This window comes from Syngnathoides biaculeatus, chromosome 10 (genome assembly GCF_019802595.1).
Source record: "Syngnathoides biaculeatus isolate LvHL_M chromosome 10, ASM1980259v1, whole genome shotgun sequence".
Lineage (NCBI taxonomy): Eukaryota > Metazoa > Chordata > Actinopteri > Syngnathiformes > Syngnathidae > Syngnathoides > Syngnathoides biaculeatus.
In genome coordinates, this window is record NC_084649.1 from 113102 (window position 1) to 130475 (window position 17374).

The 17374-nt window shown below is 42.0% G+C and overlaps 1 protein-coding gene across 1 annotated transcript; it reads left to right on the forward strand.

Moving 5' to 3' along the window:
• Positions 1–899: 899 nt before the first annotated feature.
• On the forward strand, positions 900–9724 carry golt1a (golgi transport 1A). The gene is made up of 5 exons (XM_061833021.1): positions 900–977; positions 8612–8703; positions 8795–8973; positions 9094–9157; positions 9270–9724. The coding sequence occupies exons 1-5, from the start codon at positions 953–955 to the stop codon at positions 9297–9299; spliced, it is 390 nt and encodes a 129-aa protein (XP_061689005.1). The 5' UTR covers positions 900–952; the 3' UTR covers positions 9300–9724.
• Positions 9725–17374: the final 7650 nt, after the last annotated feature.

Below are 17374 nucleotides of genomic sequence, written 5' to 3' on the forward strand. Positions count from 1 at the left end.
AGCATGGGATCGAGTCCCGCTCAGTGATGGTCTTGATACCTGCCCTGTAACTGCCCTGTCGACCAGTTGAGGTTGAAGTCTGCCTTTCACCCGAAGATATCTGGGATAGGCTCCAGCTCTTCCGTGACCCTTGTGAGGATAAGCGATTTTGATAATGGGTGGATAATGGATGGATAAAATGACTGCACAGTACATATGTATGAACATAAGACTAACCCTTTGAGAAAGAGGTGATTTATTGCCAATAACTCTGACAGTGCTGAGGTGAAACCTGCTTAGTGTGGATTATCTCCAGGTAAACCATTTTCTCCCACTGTACATTCCATAAAACATGCATATTAAGTTCATTGAGTCCTCTAAATTGTCCATGGGTGGGAATGTGAATCGCTGTTTGTATACAAGTGCCTTGCGATATGCTCCTGACAAGTTCAGGGTGTGCCCCATCTTTTGCTTAAAGACAGCTAGGATAGCTCACCCACAAGGATCAGCACTTTCAAAAATGCTTCGTTGGATTTCTAGTGGGTTTCCTGCAGAGAATTCCAAAATCATATTCTGTATGTTATCTTATCTGAAAACAGGACGGTACATTGCCAAATCTGGTGTTAATATTTCTGAGCCCTTGCAATAATAATGTGGGTTATTTGCTATTTTAGTTTTGTGTCAGTTATCTCCAAAATATAGTGCACCGTTATTTTTTCAAAAAATATATATATTATTGCAGTTACAGCACAAGTGGTGGTGAGAAACAAGATATCAGACAACAAAGATTAAAAGAAGCACCAAGCACAGACAAAAATATCTAAAGATAGTGACAGGTTGACTGCGTGTTTCTAGTTAATCTTCATTTCACATACTGATAGAGTCAGCACTCAAAGGTCAGACGAAAACGAAAGCACTCTGTCAGCAAAGCAAGACCGACAAAATTCGAAGAGAAACCATAAAAAGGATTACCATGGTTGCCATTACTGAGTTTCAGAGTAAGTATTCCCACAGTTCTGTTTGTTCTTCGTCTTTCTTTTTCATTATAAAATCCAGCATGAGAACAAATTGACAATTCAATGTGTGTGTAGTGGGCAGACTAGTGGCATGATTCTAAACGCCAAAATACATTTGTCCTGGATCATACATAATCCTATATTAAATAGATAAATGGGTACGATAGCTAAATAATGGTGAAGGCGTAGCCCACAAAATTTCACTTTGAAAATTCCTTTTATTGATATGAGAATTTGAATTACTGGCAGTTGCCATTTAAAAGAGAGTTTATAAGAATTTTTTTTTCAAGTTGTTTTTCATACCCCTCATCGAGCCGTCACCTTATGGTGGTGGAGGCATTTGTGTTTCTCGATGATCCTAGGAGCTATGTTGTCTCGGGGCTTCGTGCCCCTGGGAGGGTCACCCATGGCAAAAAGGTCCTAGGTGAGAGGCCAGACAAAGCATTACTCTAAAACCCCTATGATGAGCGAAAATATTGGATCTTGGTTTCCCTTGCCCGGACGCGAGTCACCGAGGCCCCCCTCTGGAGCCAGAACACGAGGTGGAGCTCGAAGGCTAGTGCCTGGTGGATGGGTCTGAACCCATGGGGCTCGGCTGGGCCTCTACGTACCGCATGGGATCTGGTACCACTCCTCTTGAGAGGGGTTGGACTTTGTTCCACTGTGGAGTTGCCCACGGGGAGAGACGCTGAGCAGGTGTGGGTATACTTATTGCCCCCCTTATTGCTCGGGGCCTGTTCGTTGGGGTTTACCCCGGTGGATGAGAGGGTAGCCTCCCTCTGCCTTCAGGTATGGGGACGTGTCCTGACTGTTTTTTGTGCTTATGCACCAAACAGCAGTTCAGAGTACCCACCCTTTTTGGAGTCCTTAGAGGGAATGCTGGAGAGTGCCCCCTCTGGGGACTCCATTATTCTACTAGGGGACTGGGACTGATTGGGAGGAACACCCCCAGGCCCCGATCAGAACCCGAGTGGTGTTCTGTTACTGGACTTCTGTGCTCATCACAGATTGTCCATAACAAACACCACGTTCAGGCATCAGGGTGTCCACATGTCCACCTGGCACAAGGACACCTGAGGTCGTAGTCCGATGATCGACTTTGTGGTTGTGTCATCGGATTTGCGACCACATGTCTTGGACTCTTGTGTGAAGAGAGGGGTGGAGCTGTCAACTGATCACCACGTAGTAGTGAGTTGGCTCCGATGGTGGGGGAAGATGTCAGTCCGACGTGGCAGGCCCAAAGGGTCTGCTGGGAACGGCTGGCAGATTACCCTGTCAGAAGGAATTTAAACTCCCACCTCCGAAAGAACTTTGCTCACATCCCAGAGGAGGCGGGGGACATTGAGTCCGATTGGACGATGTTCCGCGTCTTGATTGCTGATGCGCCCAACCGGAGCGGTGGCCATAGATTGGTTGGTGCCTGTCGTAGTGGTAACCCACAGACATGTTGGTGGACACAAACAGTGAGGGATGCTGTCAAATTGAAGAAGGAGTCCTATCAGGCATTTTTAGCTTGTGGGACTCCTGATGCAGCTGAGAGGTACCAGCTGGCCAAGCGGAGTGCAGCTTTGGTGGTGACCGAGACAAAAACCCAGGTGTGGGAGGAGTTTGGTGAGGCCATGGATAACGACATCAGCATGGCTTCGAGGGAATTCTGGTCCACCGTTCGGCATCTCAGGACGGGGAAGCAGTGTACCATCAACACTGTAGAGTGGGGATGGGGCGCTGCTGATGTCAACTTGGGATGTTATGAGTTGGTGGGGAGAATACTTTGAAGAGCTCCTCAATTCCACCAACAAGTCTTCCAATGGGAGAACTTGCAATATAGCAGGGTGTTTAAAAACGTGTTTTCTTCACTGTATATTACTAATGCCAAATTTGATTGGACAAGCAGAATGTGAGTGAGTATCCTAACACGGCACAAGGCAGAAAAATTGTAGGTTTGCTGATCAAGAATTTAATGACTTAATTGCCAGCTGGTGGCCAGGATGTGGAGCATCCGAAAGGATCCTGCCATCTCTGGACCTAGTTCGCGTTGGGTGCAAGTCCTCGATAGTGGGTAGCCTGGTGCCGACAATCCGTTCAGTGGATTTGATTGTCCATTGCAGTCTGAGTTTGCCTTTTTTTGTCACAGCCCCAAATCAGACTGTGATGGAGGTACACAGTACTGATTGTATGAGTGCTGTGTAGAACTGTCACAGCTGACAGGCAGTGCTTCCTCAGAAGCCGCAAGACGTACATCGTTTGCTGGGCTTTTTTGAGGATGGAGTTGAGGTTCGTCCCCCATTTCAAGTCCTCTGAGACTGTAAATCCCAAGAACTTGAAGGTTGCAATGGTTGACATGAGACAGTTGGACAGTGTAAGGGGCAGGTTTAGCGAAGGTTGCCTCCTGAAGTCCACAATCATCTGCACAGTCTCACCACTTCCTGTCGATACACAGACTCGTCACTGTCTTTGAAGAGGCCGATGACCGTGGTGTCATCTGCGAACATCAGGAGTTTGACAGTTGGATGCCACAAGGTGCAGTCGTTGGTGTCGAGGAGCGAGAAGAGCAGAAGGGAGAGGACACAACCTTGGGGTGCCCCTGTGCTGATTGTGCGTTTGGATTAGGTGGTCTCCCCTAGCTTCACCTGCTGTGTTCTGGGCATCAGGAAGTTGCAAATCCACCAGGAGATGGCGAGATGATGAGCTGGAGAAGTTTGGAGAGAGGAGTTCAGGGATGATGGTGTTAAACGCAGAGCTGAAGTCCACAAACAGGATCCTCGCATAGGGACCCTCGCTGTCAAGATGTTGAAGGATGAAGTGCAGACCCATGTTAACGGCGTCATCTGTGGACCAGTTAGCTCAATAGGCAAACTGCATTGGGTCCAGTTGGGGACATGTGACCCTCTTGAGGTGGCCCAGCAAAAGGCGTTTAAAGGACTTAATGACCACAGATTTCAAGGCAACGGGCCTGTATTTATTAAGACCTGAGACTGCTGCTTTTTTAGGGGACAGGTTCTGAGCAGGCTGGTACTTTACACAGTTCTAGAGACCTGTTGAAAATTTTTGCAAAGACAGAAGCAAGTTGGTCTGAGCAGACTTTGAGGCAGGATGGGGACACAAGGTCTGGGTCTGGTGCTTTGTTGATCTTTTTTTGTTTGAAGATCTTTCTAACGTCCCCTTCATGGATGCTAAAAGGTGGAGATGAAGGTGGATTGGAAGGTGGTCCATCTTTGGTGCGTAGTGTGGAAATGTCTACTTAGAATCTGCAGTAAAAGCCATTGAAGTCATTGGCTACCCCGCTCCTGTTTTCTACCGGGGGTGAATGTAGCTTGTAGTTAGTGAGCAATTGTAGACTGTGCCAAACTGATTTGGAGTCATTTGCACTGAGATGTTTTTTCCAGTTTAACTACAGGGTCTCTTTTTTCAATGTTAATTTCTTTATTCAGATCATTTCTAGTGCGATTGTAGAAGGCCCTGTTCTCACTGCATTATGCAATCTCTTTTGCCTGGCCGAGTTGCTTAAGGCTGGCTGAAAACTCTGGCTTGTTGTTATTGAACATGCAAAAGGATTTTGTTGGAACACACATCTCCTCACAGAAACTGACATTTGCGGTAACAATCTTCATCTGTTCATCTAAGCTGCGCGCTGAATTTTCAAAGAAACTCCAGTCTGGACAGTCAAAGCAGCTCTGAAGTTTAATTTGGCCTAGTTGGTCCACTTTTTAACTGATTTTACTAAAGGCTTCGCACATTTAAATGGTTGCCTGGATGTAGGTATTAAGTACAGCAAGCAGTGATTAGAGGAGCCAATGGATGCGGAATGAATTTCACAATATGCACTTTTGATGGCTGTATAACAATGGTCTAGAGTGTTATTTGCCCTTGGTGGACATTTAATGTGCTGCTTACATTTAGGGAATTCGTGGTTAAGTTTAGCTGTGGTTAAATCTCCTAGGATAATGAGCAGTGAATCTGGGTGTTTTTTCTCAATCTCGTTTATCTGCTCGACGAACGTTAGCAGTGCTGCGTTCATGGTAGCTTGAGGCAGAATGTAAACACTGGCTAAGATGAAAGATGTGAAGTCACATGGAGAATAAAATGGCTTACAGTTAAAAAATAACGACTCTAAAAGCGAGCTGCAGTGTGTGCTGAGCTGTGTATCGTCCGTACACATTTCTCGTTGATATAAAAGCATATTCCACCACCTTTTGTTTTCCGTTGTAGCTCAGCGACACAGTCCACACGATGGAGGTTGAAGCCGGGGAGTGTGATGGCAGCGTCGGGCACTCGTCCACAAAGCTAAGTCTCTGTGAAGCACAGAGCCGTAGAATGTCCAAAGTCTTTGCAGGTCTGAATCAGAATCTGTAGTTCATCCACTTTATTGGCTAGGGAGCCTAGGTTCGTAAGATGGATCGTTGGAAGCGTTCGACAATGTCCCCCCATTTAACAGCCAGACTTGTGTACCGGCTCGCATCCTTCTTCATCGGGAGGATTTGAAGAGCACACTGACTAGCAACTCCGGAGTAAGATTCAGCGAATTGTCAAGTGTTGATGAAAAAAAGTCTGGAGAAGAATCTTTGATAGTTATCAACTCCTCTCTTGTGAACTTGAAAAACAGAAAAATACAAACAGTACCAGGGAGAACGTGCCAAAGTCTGTCACACTGATAGGTGCCATCTTGGTGTACGAGTCAGGACAGAAGTAAGTATCTGCAAGCAACAGTATGGTTTCAAGTCTAGAAAGAATACCTCAGATGCCTTTTTTGCCTAAAGGATGCTTGTGGGAGAGTACAGAGAAGGTCAGAAAGACCTACATTGTGTCCTTTTGGATCTAGAGAATGCCTATGACAGAGTACCAAGAGAGGAACTGTGGTACTGCATAGGGAAGTCTGGTGTGGCGGAGAAATATTTGAGAACAGTACAGGACAAGTATGAGGGCAGCATGACAGGGGTGAGGTGTTCCGTGGGTGTGACAGAAGAATTTTAGGTGGAGGTGGGACTGCATCAGGGATTAGCTCTGAGCCCCTTCCTGTTTGCTGTTGTAATAGATGGGCTGACAGATGAGGTTAGCTTGGAATCCTCCTGGACCATGGTGTTCGCAGATAATATTGTGATATGCAGTGAAAGGAGGGAGCAGGTGGATGAGTGAATTAGAAAGATGGAGGGATGCACTGGAAAGGAGAGGAATGAACATTAGCCAAAGTAAAACAGAATATATGTGCATGAATGAGAGGAGTGGAGGGGGATGAGTGAGGGTCCAGGGAGAAGAGATAGCGAGGGTGGATGACTTCAAATACTTGGGGTCACCAATCCAGAGCAATGGTGAGTGTGGAAAGGAAGTGAAGAAATTGGTCCAAGCAGGTTGAAACAGCTGGCGAAAGGTGTCTGGTATGTTATGTAACAGAAGAGTCTCTGCTAGGATGAAGGGGAAAGTTTATAAAACAGTGGTGAGGCCGGCCATGATGTACAGATTAGAGACAATAGGAAGCAGAACTGGAGGTGGCAGAAATGAAGATGTTGAGGTTCTCTCTAGGAGTGAGCAGGTTGGATAAGATTAGAAATGAGCTCATTAGAGGGACAGCCAAAGTTGGATGTTTTGGAGACAAGGGTCAAGAGACATGTCCAGAGGCGAGAGATTGAGTATATTGGTCTAAGGGTGGTGAGGATGGAGCTGCCAGGCAAATGAGCGAGAGGAAGACCAAAGAGAAAGTTGATGGATGTTGTGAGGGAAAACATGAGGGCAGTTGGTGTTAAAGAGGAAGATCCAGGAGATATGCTTAGATGGAAAAAGATGACACGCTGGGGTGACGCTAATGGGAAAAGCCGAAATGAATAGAAGAAGAATATTTAATTACTTCATTATCTTTAATCATTTCAATATTTGATATATTTAATTGGGTTTATATTTATGTATTTATTTTAAAATGTATTCAGATATTTATGGCTATTTTATGGTCCTCAACTTGTACATCAAGGAAAAATGTATTTCAATCTCATCCGTCAAACTCAGTGGCTAGGGCTTAGCAAGACTAAACTGATCTAGCTCCAGCCAGTTACTTTTTCCTGCTCTTGGATGAGTTTATCACACACTTTTTTAAAAAGCTATGGGTTTGCCATTCATGACTTGGATCCGGACGTGAACACATGAGTTCAAAGATATACTGGAAAAGCAGCATCTGGAGTTCAGGCATCTAAAAACATTTCTTGGATAGGGAGGTTCATTGACAGGGTCAGAAAATGGGTCTTTTTTTAGGGCAACTTTGACCTATTTGATTGAAAATACAGCATTTGAGGTTAACCAACCAAAATCTTGAGGTTGGATGGCATGGGCTGACATCAGGTCTGAATGTTGATTGGATGTAGCGTTATGGCCCTGTACTATGAGAAAGTCACTACCTCTGGGCTTGGAAGCGTTTACAAACGTTTCGTTGTAAGTTGTTTCAGGACTCATTTAAACTCTACAAAGCTGAGGCATAAGAAGGATATGTGCATTCATGTCTTTCACAGCTATTTTTATTCATACTTTTTGCATTCCTACTTAATATATGACACGTTCTCATTTAACTAAGTGAGATGAGGTCACTTGCTGGGTTATTTGTGCTAAAGGAGAAGCAGAAGAGGAGAGAGTGAAAGAAGACAACTGAGACACTGGCATTCATAATAACCCATATAATTTTATTTCTAATTATGAATTTGTGCCTTATCAGTGTCTTGGTTAGACCATCTAATACATCCTGGACTCTTCAAAACTCTCCCTGGATGTGCGTTTGGAGCAATTCACTCTGCGCCCAATCTCCCGCCATATACTGTACATATAATTCATGCAAGACAATTAAACAACTGTACTGTCTGTCAATTTGTATAAATTAAAAATTAGTGTATAATATTGCATAGAATTATTCATAATAATGAATAAAGTATTTCTTGATGGCACAGTGTAATAACTGGTTAGACCGTGTGCCTCACAGTTCTGAGGACCAGGGTTCAAATCCTGGCCCCGCCTGTGTGGAGTTTGCATGTACTCCCTGTGCCTGCATGGGCTTTCTCTGCGCACTCCGGTTTAATCCCACATCCAAAAAACATTAATTGGAGATTCTAAATAGACATACGTTGTGATTGTGAGTGTGAATGCTTGTTTATTTCTATGAGCCCTGTGATTGGAACCAGTTCAGGGTGTACTTCGTCTTCTCCCCGAAGATATTTGGTATAGGTTTCAGCACTCCCGTGACTCTTGTGAGGATAAGCGGCTCTGAAAATGGATGGATGGACTAATTCTTATGATCAGATTAGGTCCCTTGCAATCAGTGCCATTTGGTTTGCTGAAACAAATAGACATGGGGAAACATTTGCATTCCCCTGAGACAAAGTGTTGTTGCAGTTGTAGGAGTCACTTGGGTCAAGATTTAATGGGCTTTAATACTGGAAGAGAGGGTGGCATTGGAGTTTTTCAGCTTCAGTGATGGTCACTATAAAATCATCCATGAGAGCTACTTCAAGTCATTTTTTTCATGCTTGAAATGTGTGTTATGTTATCATGAATTGCCAATTTTATCACACTGTCAAGAATATGATCCATGAATAAACTTGCCAAATATTTAATGTTCATAATTTATATGTGTATTTGTCTTCCAGAGATAGGAATTGGTCTAGTGGGATTTGGTTTATTTTTTCTGCTCTTTGGTGTCTTGCTGTACTTTGATTCTGTCCTGCTGGCCTTTGGGAATGTAAGTAGTTTTTTTTTTCATACTTTCTGTAAGGTAAAGTTTATGTACAGATAACAACTGGAGTTTTTTTTCTTGAATATTATCCCTGCAGATTTTGTTTTTGACAGGTTTAACATTCATCATTGGGTTCACAAGGACATCTCACTTCTTTTTCCAAAAACATAAGTTCCGAGGCTCGTTTTTCTTTCTTGGAGGTGTGTCCCTGGTGCTGTGCCGTTGGCCAGTTATTGGTATGCTTGTGGAGGGTTATGGCTTCATCGTATTATTCAGGTAAATTTCAAACAATAACAAATTATGAGGAGATAAAAGTTAATGATCAAATGTTTTCACATCATGGAATAAAGTGCTTAAGGACCAACTGTATACTAATCACTAACTTTCTATTTATAGGTCTTTCTTTCCAATGGCCCTGGGATTTGGGCTGTCAGTGGTAAACATCCCTTTCCTTAATGCTGTAAGAACGTTTTCACAGTAGCTCACAATACACAATAGGCCTTTCTCACATTTCTAATACTTTGGCACTGAACCGGCTTGGCAATCACAGTGATTTCTTTTTTTTTCCCCAGTTTTTGCAGAGTGGCTCCAGTATGGTCTGAGAGCACATTTCAGCAGAGTGGACCGTTCAATAAGTCTGACAGTTGATCAAATACTGGAAAGACTATCACTTTCACCACTTATATAAAGCAAATATATCAGAGGAAAACATTGTAGAGCGGTGTACTTTCTATTTTTTTTCCTTATTTAAAACTCAAGTCACTACATTTCACCCCACACATTAGAAATTATTATTTCATCGTAAGAATTGAGCAACAGCAAAATATATTATGTTTACAATTCACTGTTAGAATAAGTTAATGTACATAGATTTGCATAGTACATTTGGACAGATTTGCCTTTTTTTACGTTTTACATTCATTTTATCTTAGGACATTAAATTTAACATCTTTTGGGGCCAAAATAATAAATTGGATCTTTGTGGGATGAATTATTTTTGTATTCAACAAATTTAAATAAATTCCAGATGCTGGACATCCAAGAAAAGCAAAGTCAAAACCATAGTTGATATCTTGCTTAGAGCATTTCTAGAATGAATCAACAGGCCAAAATATTTTATATGAATTACAAGGTTGGTTTCATTACCTCAGTTGACCGTCTTCTGTAGTTTGCTTTTCTTCTTGTGTCCACTTTCCTGCAAACATCTGAGTGAAGACACTCTATCCCAGGGGTGTCAAACTCAAACTCACAGAGGGCCAAAATTAAAAACTTGCATTAAGTCGTCGCAGACTGTAGGAATAATTGTGAATATAATTATCATACATCTGCTTCCAATAAAGAAATGCTTTGCTCTGCTCTAGATAATGTGGTAGCTGCCTAACAGTAGATAGCAAGAACAAAAACATCTAATCATCAGAACTGTTAGAACCAGGACCACCAGCTGCCTGTTAATGAAATGATGACCACACATGTACTCAGCAATCTTCCACACACATGCATACACACATGAACAAACAAGTACACTTTGTTTCCAACTGTTTTGAAGGCTGTCTCCGCCTTTACAGCAGCTTGCATGTTTTGGGGATGTGGGAGGAAAGTGGAGCACCCAGAGAAAACCCACACAGGCACAGGAAGAAGATGCAAACTCAATGCAGGCGGGGTCCCAATTTGAACCCCAGTTTTTGGAAAAGTGAGGCTGATGCGTGAACCAATCACGTCAATGTGCCAATAAGCAACTTTTTTTTTTGCACTTACTGTAGATATGTACTGTAAGTCCATAATCGACATCGCCAAAGCATTTATTTTGTCTTCATTTTTAAGTTTGACTGTATAAGATCTGAAAAGGAGTCCTCTTTACTTACTGTGGCACGCTAGAGAGGCAAGGACATTCAGCACTGTGTGTGGTAGAATTCCTTTCACTCTATTATATGAGCTGAAGTGACATCCCATTTTAATCAATAAGGCTTTTACAACTATAACAGCTTTAAGATTTCTTAAGAGGGGGACTGTGTGCAGGGAATTTCTGACAAATTCTTCCAGAAGTGCATTTGTAAGGTTCATACATTGATGTTTGATGAGAAGACCAGACTGTCAGACTGCACTAGAGACTGACATTTTTCAGGACTTTCACAAAAACAGCACATTTATTTATATAACGGATCTCAAACAAAAGGGAACTCCAAGGTAACTCGATGTGCTTTACATGATGAAAAGCATTTCAATACAAAGAAATAAAGCATTTAAGACAGGAGAAAGAAACAATAAAAATGACATATATATTTTTTTAAAAAGTACAATTAAAAATAGCATACAGTGCAAGAAATATTATTAAGCGTTTTCAACCTGGATTTAAAAACATTCACACTTGGAGGTGACATCACTTTTGTTCGCAACTTATTCCATTTGTGTGCCCCATAATAACTAAATGCTGCTCCACCATGTTTGCTTTGGACCCTGCACTCCACTATTTGACCTGACCCTGTCGATCTCAGAGCTCTATTGGGTTTGTATTCTGTTCGCATTTCTTTCATGTATTTAGGACCTAAATCCTTTAGATAAGTAGCAGAACTTTAAAATATATTCTAAAGATGACTGGAAGCCAGTGTAAATACATTGAGATTGGAGTTATATGCTTTAAACACTTCGTTCTCATCAGAACACAAACTGCAGCATTCTGAATGAGCTGCAGCTCTTTAATACTCTTTTTCGGGAGTCCAGTCAGAAAGCTATTACAGTAGTGAAGTCTACTTGAGATAAAAGCATGGACGAGCTTTTCCTGGTCTGCTTTACATATAATTGCCTTCACTCTGGATATGTTCTTCAGACAGTAAAAGGCAGTTTTTGTCGGAATCTAGGAGTCAGGTCGGAATCTATTAGAACCCCAAGACTTTCCACTTTGTATTTGGTTTTTAAAGGTAGTGAGTCCAGGTATTTACTAACTGCAATCCTTTTCTCTTTATTGCCATTTTTCGCTCATCCAGTTAGTTACCTACTTTAGACAGTAGCACAATACCTCAATTGAACTGTAGTCATCTGGGAACACTGCTAAGTATAACTGTGTCATCTGCATAGCAATAATAGTCAAAATTAAAGTTTTGAAAAATTAGACCCAAGGGTAGCATATACAAGGTGAACAGGAGGGGTCCAAGAACTGGCCCTTGTGAGACCCCATAGGTCATTGACATTTGTTGAGATTGAGCACTTCGTATGGTTACAAAGAAGGTCCTTTCCTCCTGGTAGGACCTGAACCATTTAAGGACCGTTCCATTTAGTCCGACCCACATTTCCAACCTGTTTGGCAGTATTTTGTGATCTCCTATTTCAAAAGCCGCGTTGAGATCCAAGAAGTCCAAAATTGACACCGTTCTTGAAACATTATTCAATCTGATATCATCATAAAACAGACTAAGTAGTTCTATTATCAGAAACAATGTATTTTTTCAGAGAAACAATCTTTCAGACAACAATCAAGCTTTTGGAGTGATATTTTTGCATCTGAATGTTTTGAAATAAAGAAAACGGTTTTGATTGTTTTCTTATTCATCAGTTTCATGATTTTAATGGTGATTTGTAAAGATAAATAGTGTGAAAGATCCACTTTCAATAGCTTATTGAATTCAGTAATGTCACAAGGTTTTTCCAGATGATAAAGTTTAGAGTGATATTTGTTCCTATCATTAATTCAGAAAATACAAAAGTAAAATGCATTCTGCAAAGGGCAATCAAGTGGTGTTGACAAGCATTTTATATGCACATACACGTAAGTAAGTACGTTTCTTTCAGCTTGTCCCATTAGGGGTCACCACAGTGTGAGATCTCAGATGAACACTCATATTTGTTTGGCACAGGTTTTACGCCAGATGCCCTTCCTGACACAACCCCTCTTGGAGAGTAGAGGCCACAGTGAGATCCAAAGTCACGACCCCTGGTTTACCAAACCCAATGTTCTGGGGGTCTCACTACAGGTATACAGGTGTGTATATATATATATATATATATATATATATATATATATCATAAAAAGTAAGTTTCTTTCGGCTTGTATATATATATATATAATAAATGATAAATATTTTCTAAATACCCAACATTGAACACAACACTTTGTAATGATCCGAAAAGGCAGGTTCTTGGGAGATTTTGTTTAGATTATTGACATCTCCTAATTAATGCTAAGAGTTGTCAAAGCCCTGCACAGAAAAACCTAGAGGGAACAACAGAAATTCACTAACACTAAGAGTTGAATACACAAACTATAAAACCCAGTTTTCTCCCACATCCCAAAAACGTGTTAACTGGACACCAATTTACCCTTAGTTGCGATTGTGAGAGTGAAAGGTTGTGTGTCTCTGTGTGTCCTGTGATTGGCTGCCAAGCAGTTCAGGGTGTACACCACCTCCTACCTGAAGATGGCTGCGATAGACTCCAGCACTCCCGCAACCCTTGTGAGAATAAGTGGCTCAGAAAATGGAAGGATTTAATTTCAAGAAACCCAAGATGAAGCTTAGAAATTCCAGTGTGACACAGTAAAACTTCTGGGAAAAAAAAAGTAATGCAACAGAGAGTACTAAATTAGACAGGGGATTTGAACAGTTCCATCTGTACTGTATGTTTTACTCACTAACAGCTGTTAGAAAACTGCAATTGTTTGTTTACATAACTTTAATTTTCAGCAATCTCGAGAGACACCATGCACACCCTTATAGTGACTCCAGACTATAGTCATCTTCCTCTGTCTCATTGATTAACAACTCTACCTGAGGAAATGAGGAAAAAAAAAAAAACTATGAAATTGTATTAACTGTATAAAATGTGCAAAATTCCAATATGAAAGTATATTTTCTACATATACCATCCTTCCATATGTTGATTTTCTGAGCCACTTATCCTCACAAGGGTCACAGGAGTGCTGGACCCTATCCCACTTATAATCGGGCAGGAGGCGAGGTACACCCTGAATTGGTTGTCAGCCAATCGCAGGGCACATTGAGACACAACAGTCTCACTCACAATCACACCTAATAGCAATTTGCTTGTCTTCAATGAATACATGTCTTTAGGCATGTGAGAGGAAACCGGAGTGCCTGGAGAAAACTCACACAGGCACAGGGAGAACATGCAAACTTCACACAGATGCAGCTTGGATTTGAGCTTCGGTCCTCAGAATTGTGTAACCAAAGACCTAACCAGTTGCATGAATTTTTTAAAATTGATTTATTTATTCTTCTTTGTAATATGCAATATTTTCCACTTGAGAGAGGACAGTACATTCAGAGAAATCTGCACTACTGTCTCCTCCCAAGGACAAATTCCAATTTTGTTCTTTTCATTTGCATACACAAAAACATTTGCTATGATTTTTATATGCCAAGCCTAGAGTTTTAATTGGAATCAAGCCAGGTGATTGGGTGAGCCATTGTAGCAGCTTTATTTATGTATTTATTTATTTTAAAACCAACTGAGAGTGTCCTTGGAAGTTTTTGATAACTATCCTGCTGAAATGTCCATGTAATTTTCATCATTCTAGTAGATGACAGCAGATAATTGTCAAGAATGTCTCTGCTCACTCCAATTTGCTGATAACCAGTTCAGGGTGTACCACACCTCTCGCCTGAAGATAGCTCAGATGGGTTCCAGTACACCTGCGACCCGAGTGAGGATAAGCTGAACAGGAGATTAATGAATGCATGAATGTCTCTACATTTGCCAATTCATCCTTCATTCAATAATGTTTATCTATACCATTTTCTGAAAAGCAGCCATATACCCTTATGTTCTAACCTCTGCACGTCACTGTTGGTATTGTCACGACGCATCAGAACGGAGGTCAGAGCCCAATGCAGGAGGACACGGAAGATGCAAGGTAGTTCGTGGAAAAAGGTTTATTATTAGAAGGTCGGGGATCGGGCAGGCAGTCAGGTGCAGGAGCGGTAGTTGGGACGTCGGGCGAAGAGAGCAGGTGAGCGGGCAGGCAGGAGTCGGTACACGGGAGATCGATCAAGGCAGGCAGAAGTGTCAAAGGAGTCAGGCTTACGGGGTTGGTCGGTACACGGATTGACGATCAGGGATACGAGAGTGCTGGAACGGGACATGAACCTCAACGATCTGGCTGAGCACCAGTCGTCATCGGGGTCCTATATATACACACGGGATAATCAGCCCACATGAGGTGCAGGTGCGTGCCTCCCATTTAGCGCGGGCACCCGCACAGGCTGGCTGGAGCGGCAGAATCATGACAGGTATGGTGGTTTTTGGTTCAGAAAACCAGAACAAAAAACCCCAATGATTTCTTTAACAATCATAAACATCACAAATAAATGACTTTTCCTGCCAAGTATTTCAATATATAATGATCTAAAAATCAGAGAAACAAACCACTGTTGAGACCTGATGTGATTTCATCTTCCTAGAATTGAAGACATGTTTAAGTCCTCGTTCAATTGTCTTGCCAGTATGATCTTTGGCGCATAGCTTGTGTGCAAGTCAACAAGGCAGTAAAGACATGTTCCACTCTGCTACTACTCCACTGATTGGTGGTTGTAAATGAGTAAATAAAAAAATACATACATAAATACAGTTTTACAGACACTTGCCATAATTTTCTCACTGATGTTATTGTAAAGGTTAGGAAATCCTTCCAGTGCTTAGTACTTCCTACTGGACAAGTTATATCTGGGATCCATAGTTTTCTTATCCAAATGTTCTCATCAACTTTTTAAATTTATCATCATTTTCCAACATATGAACAGGAGTCATGTTCTCGGCTACAGAATGTAGCCATATGGTGCTTGACCTCTCAAGAGTAGATGGACATAAATTGTTTTAACCCTCTGTTAACCAAGCAGGGTTCCAGGTTGTCTAAAATTGTACAACACTGGTCAATAATGGCAAATGCCAAGTCGGTAAACTGCAAAAGGAGCCCTAATGTACCATGTGCAAAAATGCAACATGGGTCAACAGAGGGTTAAAGTGTACGGAAGGTCTTCAATACACCTTTTTGGTAATATTATACAGTTTTTAATGCTGAATTAAAATCTGAAATCCATTACGAAAGAAACCTTTTTATTTTTCGACTATCAGCAAAAATGATCACACGTTGTTGGAGTCACCAAAAAATGACTGAAACGAAATGGAAAAACCTGAGAGGGATGTGACGTCAGATAATATCATGGCAGCCATTGGAACCAATTGTATGAACGACGATGAATTTTCCAATATTTTGAGTGATGATCATAATTCTAAAGGGTCCCACGAAGACAGTGAAGAATATAAGCTTTTTAAAGGCGTTAAAGGTGATCAATTTGAACGTGTTAGACAGCACACATGTCTGAAATAGCTGGCGATGAAGGTGGCGACTCAGCAGTCAGACCCAGCTAGGAGGACACAGCTGTAGAACTTTGTAAATGTGAACAGATTTTATTTATTTTTATTATAGCCACAGGTGTGCATTAGGGATCGCAAAAAAAACGCTTACTTTCATAATCTGTTTTAACCGAACACCTGTAGTAAAAAAAAACGATTAACCGGTTTTAAAATCGGTACCATTGTGGTGTTTACATAATTCACCCGCGGGACCTAGAGTTGGGCTGCGGGGTTCCGCACGGACTGTTTTGTTGTTGCTCTTCCGGAGTGACGATTTCACAGAGTTCCCGCCGTTATACGAGTAGTGTTTTAATGTCGGCCAATAAAACAAGTTTTGTTCCTGTGTCCGACACTCCGCCTCCGACTCCTTTTATCTGGCGCTACACCATCGATTGTTAATTGACTCCGCGGTAATGGGGTAGTTTGTATACAATATTGACAAGCTTGTTGAATGTGGCTTTCAACAACACACTCGTGTAAGTTAAAATTTTTGTTTTTTTTTTGTAAAAATGTTTTAATAATAACATTCTTGAAAAAAGTGGAAATTATATTGAAAAAATAGTGCAATGTGGAATACCGGCACCGGAAGAAATTATTGGAAATTATAACCGATTTCGAAAGTCCAATTACGGTTTCGGTTTTAAACAATCGAAAACCGGTTAGAACCGATTAATTGTAACCGTTTGCGATCCCGAGTGTGCATGTACCGAAATGCTGCATACCTATGCAAACACTGGGAGAGTTTTTGCGGCCACGAGAGTCAACATATTCACCAGAAAATGGCAGATTATCCACACCATCTGGTGCAGTTGTCATGATCCTGCCGCTCCAGCCTGGGCTGGGCGGGTGTCCGGGTTGCTCTGATTGGGAGGTGCACACGTGCACGTCATGCAGCCTTATTATGCTGTGTATTTATATGACCCCGATGACAACTGGCCGGGGCCACTTCGAATGATCTTTATGTCCCATTCGTGTGCTCCGGTATCCCTGATTGAACCTGGGTGTACCGACCTTCGTCCGTTCTCCGTCCAACCTTGTAAGCCTGACTCCTTCGTTACTTCTGCCTGCTTTGATTGTTATCCTGTGTACCGACTCCTGCCTGTCCGCTCATCTGCTTTCTACGCCCGACGTCCCAACTACCGCTGCTGCACCGGACTGCCTGCTCGATCCCCTACCTCTGCATATAATAAACTTGTCTCTTCTTGAACTACCTTGCGTCTTCCGAGTTCCTGCATTTGGGTCTTACTCTCGTACCGATGGGACGTGACAGCAGTGCATGATGGCCAGCCCAGGTTTTATTGCCACCCTTGGGTAC